We start from the raw sequence: 12,789 nt of genomic DNA, 5'->3' as shown, positions 1-12,789 counted from the left end.
TAAGGCTAGTCTTTTTTTCCCCACTGAATTACTGTGTGACAATGTGTGCATCTGGTGGCTGGACAGTTGGGTTCACATCTGGAGGGTGTGGGGAAGCTTGGGAATGTTCTATCAGTGTTTGAGTTCTGCTCAACTGGTGGTGAAGTGAAAGTCCCACCCTCTGTACTGCCTGAAGGATGTCCCTTCTAGTTTGGCACCCCCAAGCTGAGTGCTGGCCAGCAAGTAGGGTTGGGTGGGAGGGATAAGAAGTCCGCTTCAGGGGTGAAAGTATTTTCCTGTTCCTGAGGGCTTTGGACTCAAGTAGCCACAATTGTGTCTAGGTGCTAGGCACTTCTGGTGTTTGGATGTTGTGGTCGTGTTGCATCAGAGATAGATAGTGTTGTCAAGCTGAATGTACTACAGAATAATTGGGGTGACAATATATGGGCCAAAAGCAAAATGCTTAGTTGGTGATTGTTTTAAGGACATACATAAAGTGATGAGAAAAGGAATTAGAGTGAAAGTTAGGAGGGAAAAAAGCCCACACAACCCACAGCAGTGGGGTTTCGTTTCTTTTCTTTCTTTTTTTTTTTTTTTTTTAAGATTTTTATTTATTTATTTGACAGAGAGAAAACACAAGTAGACGGAGAGGCAGGCAGAGAGAGAGAAAGAGGGAAGCAGGCTCCCTGCTGAGCAGAGAGCCCGATGCGGGACTCGATCCCAGGACCCTGAGATCATGACCTGAGCCAAAGGCAGTGGCTTAACCCACTGAGCCACCCAGGCACCCTGGGATTTCGTTTCTTAATTATGATTTTCATTTTGTAGAAAGCAGTTGATAATAAAAGTCTCTAGAAAACAGTTCTTAGATACCCTTTTCTTGTGGCTGTCCTATAATTATATTTTCCTTAGGTGAGAAGATTTTTTAAAAATATGTATATCCACAGTTTCATCAGAGAAATGTTTCTGGGGCTGGAGTGGGGACTAGATTGTGGGGATGATCATCCCAGGTTTATGCATTCATGAGTTTCCAATAGACACAGACCGATCATGGGTCTGCAAAGGATGGTGTGTGCCCACGAGATGGTAGAACTCATGGAGAGGTAGGATGTATATACAAAGGCTAGAATATGCATGACTGTTAGTCGTTTTGCTCATCAGAAAGAGCAAGCTTCATACAGAACGAGAAGGTAGATAGGCAGATGAATACGTAGTGATATACAAATATCTTTGAATCACATATTTTTTAAGATCAAATAATTTTTAAATGATTTTCTAAGGATGCTTTACTATATTTATTGATACGGATACCTGTTAACACACTGAACGGACAGTGACCTACATGTGCAGTGTAAGCCTGAGAATAATTGCTTTCTGTAGCACACGCTGATGGAGTATTGGTGGTTTATCCTGCGTGGGACCTAGTTGAAAGAAGTAGATAAGTCACCGTAGCAAAAAGTCATTTCCGACTGTTGGATATTTGCCCTTACTCCTTTATTTTCTATGAAACAAATCCGGTTTCCCAACTCCAACTCCGAGTGTTTTGCTTCCCTTAGTTATAGGAAATCTCTTAGTTTTCCTTTTTGTTTATAATTTCCTTACCATGTCTGGTGGCTCCTAAGCATTTCTCTCCAAGCTGTATATGTGCACAAGTACATAAGTAGTTGTATTATGTTTTCCTAAGTAATATGCCCTTGAAAATTTTTGAATAAGTGGAAAAAAATTATAGTAAATATAAATATAATGTTATTCATAACAATTATGTAACACATTTTTCAAAAAAGGAGTAATTACCTTTAATTTGTAAGCTTAGCTTTTGCATGCTGACCCTACATAGCAAGCATTATCGAAAATGTCTTAAATTGTATGTGATTTTATATAGACTTCAAAACCATTACATATATACCTCCCTGCCTTACAAAATAAAGTCCATTGATTATAATCTGTCTTGTGCTGGGTGAGTGCAGGGTCATCCTTGTGAACATCATGGGGTCTGTTTTGTTCACCATCTTTTGCCTACCACCTAACAAAATGCCTGAGACATAAATTTTTGTTGAATGAATGAAAAAATATTCTTCACCATGCTGTTTGTCACTCGTCACTTCTTTCACTGTCACTTTTCCTTCCTGTTAGAATATTTCTCATCTACTGGGAGCTTTGCAGTCAGATAATTTATACTGTTTTCGTGTCCATAAAAAATGCATATGATTTTGCCTTTACCTCTGAATAACTTGGGGCATTCTTCTCCGTGGTGGCTCTCAGTAGTGGTCTGAGATGGGGAGGGTGTTAGAGACCTCTGAGTAATTAAAGCCTAGTAAATATTTATTGCATGAATGTATAGAATAACTATTTGTTGTATTTACATAGGAACATATAATCTGGTGAAGTAGTGCTTCTTATTTCACTTGTGCTTTTACTTTGAGGTATTTTTTTTTTTTTTATTGATTCATTGCAAAGTCGTCAAATGGAATTTTACTAATTAAGTATAATTCCATGATTATAGTTTTTTGTTGAATGCTCCAAATATCAAAGGTAATGTGGGGCATTGATACACACAAAAGATTTAAAATTTACCATTTTCAATTAGGTCCCTCAAAGTTCTGGAACCCTGGCTCCTGCCCAGAGTGATGTGCTACCATATACAATGCTGTTGGCATCTCAACCACTGTGGAGCCACTTCAGGAGCATGGAATTGGTCAATTGGGAATTGGGTGGTAATAGGATGAGTACATTTTGTCTGTTTGTCACATAGCACTGTTTTGTGTAGTTCTTTAGTATATATTCTGTTTTTTTTGGGGGGGGACGAATCCTGGCCAAACTGTGCCATGTGTTAGGGGAAGAAAACCTCTTTTGACAGCACATTCCTGCTCTGAGGTGGTTGTGATCTCACCAGCATATGGTATGCTGGCATCTCTGCAAAGGGGCCAGAGCTCTGAGTCTTTGGAGAAAGCTTCATATACAGACAAGAGCCAAATCTGGTTTTTAATAACATTTTGGTACATCCACGTGTCATTTACACTAATCAGACCATTGTGCAATTTTCTTTTGGGAGGAAATCAAACTTACTAGTTTTCTTAATGCTTGTTGTTTATCCCTAATGAGAATTAAGTGAAAATTGTATATTGGTGGCATGGGGAACACACTGTCAATGTTTGATATTTGATTAAGCATTTGAAAATTAGTCCTAGTCTAACCTCCATTGTGTTTTATTCTTTCTCTAGACAAGTTGGCATCAGGAATGGAATGTTTTTTGGGCAAGCTAAACAACTTTGTCCCAGTCTTCAAGCTGTTCCATATGATTTTCATGCATATAAGGAAGTTGCACGAACAATGTATGAAACACTAGCAAGGTACAGCAAACACTGGTCACTTCCACGTCTCTTCTTCTTCTTTTATCTAATAGTGAAGAGGGTCTGGTGTTCTTTAGGGGTGTCCCGGCCACTTTTGCTGGATGCTTCTCTTTCAGGAGCCCTTTCCTCAGTCAGCCCAATAATCAGTAGTTCAGTCTTAAGGGACACGTTGGCCCTGCTCAGACTTTTCTAATGCTTCCTGATGTCAGTGGAAATTGATTCTCTGCCTGTAGAACTTCATGGCTCTCGTTTTCTTCCTCTGAAACCAGACTGACGAAGGATTGACATTTTTTAGCCTTGTCTTCTTTTATTACATTTGAATTATAGTTTTGTTTATAGAACTGATGGGTTAACAAGTAGAGACTCTAAAACCATTTATCTTCTAAAATTATTTAGGTGTGCCAAAAGTTAGTTTTTATAAAACTTAGTTTTTAGCAATAGTTTGTGGGTGGTTGATTAGTTGGCTTAAGAAAAGGAGATTAACTTTTATTTATAGTACAGGTATATTTAATATTCAAAGCTCAAAATTTAAAATAAGTCATGGCAGGCTGTGTATACGCTGTAGCAGAAGACAGAGTATTTTTTCTATAAAGAGCTAGATAAGGTCTTTGTTCCAGCTCTTCAACTCTGCTGTATAAAGTGAAAGCCACAGGGGCACTTGAGTGGCTCAGTGGGTTAAAGCCTCTGCCTTCAGCTTAGGTCATGATCCCAGGGTCCTGGGATCGAGCCCCGCATCCTCCTCTCTCTCTGCCTGCCTCTCTGGCTACTTTCGATCTATGTCTGTCAAATAAATAAATAAAATCTTTAAAGTGAAGACAGATACATTGGTGAATGGGTATGGTTGTGTGCCATTAAATATTTATTTACCTAGACAGGCATCTGGACAGTAGGCCAAGGTTCGTTGACCTTTGGAGTGTATTAATGTTCTAAGAGATACGTCTTGTACCTCTGTCTTCACCTCTTTCTCTCCCTTCTTATGCATGATTTTGAATATTTATAGAGTATCTATGACGTACAAATAGTTGTTAATACAGCTGATCCTAACAAAGAGAAACGAGATGCACTCTCTACTTGAGCAGAAGAGAGAAAATACAAGGAATAGATGAAACTTATCTTGCATTAGTATTAGTATGTAGGTCTGAGTGCTGAATGATAAGTCATTTATAATCACAGCTGTCCTTAAGATCTCACCTATATGAATGTTGGTGGTACCAAGTGGGAAGTGTGCTTTTTAAATCCTGTTCCAGAGCTGAGTTCAAGAGAAGCATCCAGGTGAGGGCTGGGAGTGGATGATTGAGCTGGATATGGTCTCCCGTGTTCTGTGTTCCAAGCATCATGACATTCAGGCAGCTGCCTGAATCATCAGGAGGATTTGAGAGAGAGCCATGACACATACTAGTCCTGAAATCCTTTTAGTCTGTGGAGACACTGTCGGTGGCATGTGGCTATACTTGGGGGAAAAAATGGCACAGTGTTACTCTTTTTCCATCCTTTGGAAATCCTTGGTTTCATATTCTCCACACCTTGGACAGCTTTCACTGGGAAGTAGAATTCCTCCTGCCAGGTATACCCTTCTGCTCTTACAGATTTCCCCCTTTATTTAAGTGTAAACAAAACACTCATTTCTTTCTTTCTTTCTTTTTTTTTTTTAAGATTTTATTTATTTACTTGAGAGGCAGAGATCACAAGTAGGCAGAGAGGCAGGCAGAGAGAGAGGTGGAAGCAGCAGGCTCCCTGCTGAGCAGAGAGCCAGATGTGGGGCTCGATCCCAGGACCTTGGGATCATGACCTGAGCCGAAGGCAGAGGCTTTAACCTATTGAGCCACCCAGGTGCCCCAAAACACTCATTTTCTTAAATGAATACAGATATTTATTTTTATTTATTTTTTATTTTTTATTTTTTTTTTAATTTTATTTATTTATCAGAGAGAGGGCGGGGAGAGAGCGAGCACAGGCAGACAGAATGGCAGGCAGAGGGAGAAGCAGGCTCCCCGCTGAGCAAGGAGCCCGATGTGGGATTCGATCCCAGGACGCTGGGATCATGACCTGAGCCGAAGGCAGCTGCTTAACCAACTGAGCCACCCAGGCGTCCCCAGATATTTATTTTTAAATGAATCAGCCAATTATTCCGATCTGTAACCTGCAGCAAGATATAGGTGAGACAAGGCATAGTATATGTTACCATCTAGATTATTGAAGGTACGTTTTTGACCTTGAGGCATTTCTGGTTGCCTTCCATTTGTGTTTTGCATATTTAATTAGCTTTGGAGCCATAGGACAGCTGTGTTCTTCCTTTTCCTCTTCAGCTAATTAAAACAAGTCCTTTGTGTCAGTAGATCGTGGTCAAAACCCACAGTATTCCCACATTCAGGGAATGTAGTTGGTGTTCTTTCAGACAGGTATTTGGGGGTGATTGACCTTTATATCCTGTATTCTAGGCCTGCTACAGTAAAAGGTATTTAATCGTATTTTTATGTAGGAGATCATCAATTACTTATTTGACTTGATTTATGTGATTTTTCTATCTGTTCAGGATTCTGGTAAACCATGTTTGAACAGTTTTTAGATTAAATGTTCTGACAGTTCGAATTCGTCCACTACTTTTCAGCTATTCAGAGCTGTATCCTCAGCATAGGGAAACTGGTATATTTTTGGTAGTTAATATGGAAAAAGAAAATATCAGTTAATTAGTTCTATAGTTAAAAGTTAGGTGACTAATAATGGCACTTGGGCCACTTTAATTAAAATGCTAATACTTTTTAGCATTTTAAAAAGTCTTAAAAGAAAATGTGAAAAACGATGCCAGAGGAAGACTGGACTTTGCCACATTTGTGTCTCCTCGAGGGCAAGCTGCTGGGTGATGCATTGCTTTTGCTTTGTGTTGACAGCTACACACATAACATTGAAGCTGTCAGTTGTGATGAAGCACTGGTAGACATCACGGAGATCCTTGCAGAGACCAGACTTACTCCTGATGAATTTGCAAATGCTGTCCGCATGGAAATCAAAGACCAGACGAAATGTGCGGCCTCTGTTGGAATTGGTTAGTATCCAGCTTATCTTGTACCCTTCCCTTTACTCAAAGCATTGCTTTATGATCATTGGATATCATTTAATCTTTAGGAGTGATTTTTTAGATTTGTTTTTTTACCATACTGCATAGACCTGACATCTAAGACCCTTCTTAGCATCGCTCAAATTCATGCAATACGTGAGGTAGACGTGTTAGAAAGGCAAGTAAATGGTTGATAATGTCTTTGGAATAAACAAGTTGGAATATTTCTAGTTTTTCAGAAGTGGGGAGAAGTGAATTCAGTATTTGTAAACATTCTTTTTAAGTGAGTCATAGCTTCCTTTAAAGCAGGGTGGTTGGGGCAGGAGGGATATGGAGTTAAGTGTTACTGTGAGTCTTGGTGTAATTTAGTTACTTGGGAAACGTTAGCTTCCTAGAATGCTTACCAGTCCTTCCTTCCCTCTCAGTTCCAGAAGTCACCTTTAATCAACCAGTGGCTCTTAGTAATGGTGTTATCTCTCCCCAGCTCTTGTCGGTTTCATCTTTAATCCTTGTGCTTTGTTTCCTCAGCCCCTCCCATCATTTGTCCTTGTTTCGTTGGCTCTTGCTGTTGTGTCCTCTGAGCATCTCTGATGCCTCAGCTTCCCTGAGTCACCTCCTCCTTTTGGAACATACCCTTAGTAGCTCTTGCCGGGATACCTCTTTTACTTGTGTTTGCTCCTGTACTCTGTATATCCCAGGCTTGGGAGATAGATGTAACTTCCTCTTAGTTAGTCATTGTCATTTCCAACTACTCCTTCTCCATTTTCATTCAGAAATCCTCTTTCCCCTGAAGTTCCCCATCTCATTTGTACCCTTGGAATTGTACTTTATGGAGGGAGCTGAGTGACACAGAGCAGCCAGTGCCGTGGAAAGGTTTTTATTCCTTACACTTGCTGAGAAGAGGAGGAGGCATGCTCTACCACGTAGGGCCACATGGGGAAGCCCCCAGTTTTGGTCATGAGGCTGAAGCAGGAGTGAGGCCAGAACCTTTAGGGGTTTCTGTGGGAAAAGCTGGACAAATAAACAGCTTTGGATTCACTATTTTGGATAATCCTGTGGTCTCAGAGCTATAAATGGGGATCTCTTTGTACTAGTTGCCTGGTGTCCTGCCTGGATGATTTAAGGCAGGAAAATACTGTCTTTATTTGTGAGCTTGATGAGGAGATGGTTGGGGGTGGCTGGCTTGCATGTGAGAGGTGCGCTCCTAAGGGAGGTAATTGTGTTCTGTCCTTAAAAACCAGCTAGCCCTGGGAGGGCCATCTCCTTCCAGCCAGGAAGAGTTTTAAGATAGCAAAACATCATAACATACAGAAAATAAAAAACATGGTTAGTATATTCTTAGCATTCCTCCAGTTCTAGCTAGCCTACCTTTCTACTCCCCTGTGTTTGGCCTACAGATCTTTCTCAGTGTTCATTTAGAGCTTATTATCTGTATTCCAGTATCTGGCATGGTTCTAGTTGTTTAAAAAGTTCTTTTTAATTTACAGGTGTGACAGTATGAGTGCATTCTTTTAAGTTCAGTCATTAATTAAAATGAAAATCCCATGTAATATTTCCACTCCTCAATCTTTTTTGCCTCTCCACAACACACCACTTTTATCATTTTGCTCTGACTTTGCAGAACGTTTTCTCTTCATGAATATCTACATATTTACCCTAGGAAAACACATAGCTGTTACAAAAGTCTTCTGTAAAACTGAGACATGTCCTTTTTATGTCTTCCATAAATTCCTCCTCTTACAGAGCCCTGACACCTTCTCTGTTCCCCCTCCCCCATTGTTTGGCTCTGCTCTGCTTTGCTTTTCCACGTCCACACCCCACTTGGGACCTTGTTGTCCCTCTCTGTTTGTAAGACTTGCCTATCCTTGGTTTCCACTGCACATGTTCTGATTATATAGTGAGACTTCGGGTTCTTAAGGCTCCCTTTTCCCCCCATCCAGGAGCCTTTGGCTTTATTTCCCTGCTCAGCCTGGACACATTGGTTGGCAGGGTGATGGAATTTCTCATCGTTACCCCCAGTGCCTGTATCTCCGATCGTAAGGTTAGGGACTGCTTTCTCCCATCCTACCAGGATAGGAGATGTTGAAATGACACTCAGTTTGGTAGCAAAGGGAAGCCTCTATCCAGTATCCATGCAGGTTATATGTCCTGTTTAACAAAATTCTGCTAGTTTTGTACTCTGTTTGAGATGATCAGAATTGGGAATTATTTATTTTCATTGGTTTTGAAAGAAATTTGATAGGTAACTTGTCTATAGGTGTCTTTGTTAAGAATCTTAATTTAAAAATAACTGTGGTGAATCTTTCTTGAAAAATTTTTTTCCTTTTTTTTTTTTTTTTAACTTTTATAGGTTCTAATATTCTCCTTGCTAGAATGGCAACTCGAAAAGCAAAACCAGATGGCCAATACCATTTAAAACCAGAAGAAGTAGATGATTTTATCAGAGGTCAGCTAGTTAGTAATCTACCAGGTAAATACAGATCTTTGTTTTTTAACTCTGGTTGGTTGTAAATATCTATTAGTGCTTTTCATAATTTTACAATGTTACTCTCTGTTCCAAAACATGTGAATTTTTTTTTTTTTTTTTATTCATGATTGAGTGCCATGAATAACAGAATTTGGAATTCCTCAGTGAGTAAACCCTCAGTTGACTAATCAGGACCTGAATGTTACCTTTTATTTCTATTTCTCACATATTTTACTTTAAATATTTCTCAAATGGCAAGATCAGGGAATTCCTAGCAGTCATTTTAAAAAGAATATGATGAAGTTGATTTTTGGTCTTTTAAATAAATCTTAACTGAAATTATATACTTCTAGGCTAAATAAAAAATTTTGAGAATCGATTCCTCTGTTTATAAAAATGTACTAATGGGCTCATGACAGGTTTCTCAGTTTAGTAAGCAAATAGCTGTATAAGTAGAAAATATATTAATCCTATTAGGAAGAATAAAACCTAAAGACAAAGTATTATGTTGTGTTAAATCAGAGGTAGAAGTAAAATGTCCATCTCTACCTTTCTCTGCTAAGAGCCAGGATGTTTATTTTATATTATTATGTGGTTACTGTGTGGCTAACCTAGCTTGTAAATATCTTTCCATAGAGAAATCATCAAATATAATTAATTATAACTGAAAAACAGTTGCCCTTTTGGGACCTTGAGGAGATGTAATTTTTTGTTGTTGTTGTTGTTGAACAATTCATTTCACAATTAATAATTAAAGGATAGTTCCTTTCACATTTGTTAAATATTTAGATTTGCTATGGTAGATCTAAGAAATTTCTCTAAACCATGCAGTAATCCTTGATATTGTTTCAGATAATCCTATTTGTTAAAAAACACACTCTTCTTGTGGGGAAAATTCAAGACCGTACCTTTTCAGTGAAAGTATTTTTGATTCCTTTGCTTGTGAAAAGCGGATTTACTGATATTTTTAGATGTATATTCTTAAATCTTATAAAAGTAATTCTGAAGTACCTTAGAAATTTGTTATAGGCTATCAAATAGTAAATGACCAAAATGCCATTTTATAGTAGGTTAGTTTTAAAGCTTCCTGATCCCCCAGTAAATAACTTAAAAGAATGTATTAATGTTAGAATTGTGAAATAGGACATTTTGATTATCAGTTTGAGATTAAATTGGAAGAATAATCTTCTAAACTCAAACTAGCAAATTAGTTTTAGACAGTAAAATTCAAAGTTTTAATAACACATCTTACTGCAAGCTTCTAAATACACTGGTACAGTGTATTTAAAGCTGCATGTGAACTATGTGTTTGGACTTCCTGTGCTAGCCATCTGCGTTAGCTTGCTCAGGCTGCCGTAATAAATGCCACCACTTATGTAACAGAAATTTATTTTCTCAAGATTCTAGGGGCTAGAAGTCAAAGATTGAGTTGTTAGGGTTGTTTTCTGAGGCCTCTCTCCTTGGTTTGTAGTTTGGCCATCTTCTCCCTGTATTGTCACATGGTATTTTTTCTTTATGTGTCTCTGTCCTAACTTCTTCTAACAGGGACAGCAGTCATACCGGATTAAAACCCATTTGTAGGGGCGCCTGGGTGGCTCAGTGGGTTAAGCCGCTGCCTTCGGCTCAGGTCATGATCTCGGGGTCCTGGGATCGAGTCCCGCATTGGGCTCTCTACTCAGCAGGGAGCCTGCTTCCCTCTCTCTCTCTGCCTGCCTCTCTGTCTACCTGTGATCTCTGTCTGTCAAATAAATAAATAAAATCTTTAAAAAAAAAAAAAGAACCCATTTGTATACAATCTTATTATCTTAATTACTTCTTTCAAGGCCCTCTCTCTAATTACAGTCACATTCTGGGGTATCAGGTATTAGAATTTCAGCATACAAATTTTAAGGAGACACAGTTCAGTCTGTAACACCATCTTTGACTGAATGACTTTGTTTGTTTATATACAGTGATGTATTTCCTGAACATTCCTGAACATTTCACTTTAGTTTGCTTGCTGGCTAGAGGGACTTTATTTCTTGAAGGGCAATTGTGAAGTTCTTGTCTTGGTTAAATTCTTAAGTATAGCCTTCCATTTCTTCAGGGATGTCTGAAATACAGTGGGAGGGCAGCAAGAGTGGCTCCCTCTGGCAAGCCACCTTCCCATGTGGCCTCCTCTCTTCTTCATACCCACAATTCTTCGTGATTTCCATAGGTCTTTTGAGTTTTATCAAATTCCCAAATTCTCAATCAGATCGATTGAGAACCTTTCACAGAGGCTTGCAGAATGTTGCTTTGCACTGTTGTTAGGCCTGTGTAGAAGATGGTGTTGCAATCCTCTTTTCCCAAAGTGTGCTCTACAGAATGCAGGCTGTTCTTTGCAGGGGGGGCTGGGGGGGGGGAGAAAAAAAAAAGTTTTCACATGCACACAGGAACCATCCCTGGTGGAGGGTCTGCTTAGTAAAAGTTGAGAATTGTTACAATAAAGAAACCTATTTATCTTTGTTAAAAAGTAGTAATTTCCTACAGATATTTGAAGATGAATATTATATTAACATCTTGTGGGACATGCTTTGGGGAAATTTTGCTCTCTAACCAATAGCCAGAAGAAACTCAGGATGACACCTCACTTGTCCTCTACAAGCTCTGGCCCTCTGTGTCTGTAAGTATTTACTTGGCACACAGTGTGTCCAGCACGCTGTACAGTTATCGTAGCTACACATGAAGGAGAAAACACATTACTAAGTCAGTTTATGTTTTCAGGGACTCTGCAGAATAGTGATTATATGTTAGGCTAACAAATAATTACCTAATGAGATCTGTTTATTTAGTGAAAGAAAGGATCATCCCCATCGACTCTTTAACTGCAATAGCCTGTTTCTGTGAATTCTTTGAGATCTTTGCCAGGCCTTTCACCTCATGCTTGTGCCCCTACCGTGAGGACCTTCTGCACCTGGTTCAGCCCATGCTGGGTTTGGGGCCCCCAGCCATTCTCAGAGAAACTCGACAACCGTGTAGGCGGACATAAAGATCTGAAGTGTTGTCATATGGGAACCGGGAGCTAAGTGAAGGCAGTAGCATTTCAAATTAAATGAATTACAAATAAAATGAAAATTCAGTTCCTCTTTTGTACTAGCCACATTTCTGTGCTCAACATCCTCATGTGAGAAGTGCCTGTTGGACTGCACAGCACAAGTAGAGAACGTTTTCATCATCACAGAGAGTTCTGCTGGACAGTGCTATTTTAATGGTGAAAACCTTTTTCTTTAAAACTTGATTCTCCTGTGTCTTTTATTGTACTTTCAAGTCTGGATGCCAGGGGAGGAGACATTACTGGCAATTTTTAATTTAGAGTAATAGTTCCCCTTTAAGGAGAGAAAGCAAGTCTTTGTCCCAGTGGCTTGACCAGGAGCTTCCACATCTTTTTATTTTTTTTCCTCCTCCTCCTCTCCTTGGAGACTTGGCTCTAAGCTAGCATGTTTTCCTTCACTTTTTCCTTTCTAGGTGGCTGCACTCAATTTGAGTGCCCTTTGAGGGGACTCCTTTCTTTATAAATGCTTCCATGATACAGGCAGTTAAACTAAAAACCCTGTCAGGATTTTGGTGCTGATTAATTTTTCCTCCCCACTCAGAATAGTAGGGGCTAGAGGTGGGGCACCGCCCCCACTTGCCTCCCTCTCCCACTTGTTTCATTAGATGAGTTTGCAGCAGACAGGGTCTTCCCTTCCTCCCTACAGGGGCAATTCACTTAGATTAGGTTGATCATTGTTCATTTGGTGATACTTAATATGATAGCCTTTCTTTTGTATTTATTAGGAATAATAATTCTGTTCCACTGTATTGAAGATATTCTCAAAAACAGTAGGTTTTTCCCCTGCCCCACGCTACACACATAGAAATAACCCAGGATTATTGCCTCTCACTGATTTTGCAGGTCAGTGAGAACATATCAGCTTTAC

The 12,789-nt window shown here is 39.3% G+C and overlaps 1 protein-coding gene across 10 annotated transcripts in view; it reads left to right on the top strand.

The window, feature by feature from the left end:
• Positions 1-12,789, top strand: part of REV1 (REV1 DNA directed polymerase) — a 94,948-nt gene that overhangs the window by 67,924 nt on the left and 14,235 nt on the right. For 9 of the 10 annotated variants that reach the window (XR_009405418.1, XM_059406253.1, XM_059406255.1 and 6 more), the window contains 3 exons: positions 3,198-3,326; positions 6,215-6,369; positions 8,732-8,851. Coding sequence is in view for 9 of the 10 variants with exons in the window: in XM_059406253.1 (XP_059262236.1) it covers positions 3,198-3,326; positions 6,215-6,369; positions 8,732-8,851 (404 nt within the window). In the remaining variant the exon portion in view is untranslated. Of the gene's footprint in view, positions 1-2,623; positions 2,691-3,197; positions 3,327-6,214; positions 6,370-8,731; positions 8,852-12,789 lie in introns of those variants that run through there. The other variant, XM_059406260.1, reaches the window with a different exon arrangement.

The sequence above is a fragment of the Mustela nigripes genome, chromosome 7 (genome assembly GCF_022355385.1).
Source record: "Mustela nigripes isolate SB6536 chromosome 7, MUSNIG.SB6536, whole genome shotgun sequence".
NCBI classification, from domain to species: Eukaryota; Metazoa; Chordata; class Mammalia; order Carnivora; family Mustelidae; genus Mustela; species Mustela nigripes.
The sequence above is the reverse complement of the archived record's forward strand: the minus strand, read 5'-3'. Positions and strand labels throughout refer to the sequence as shown.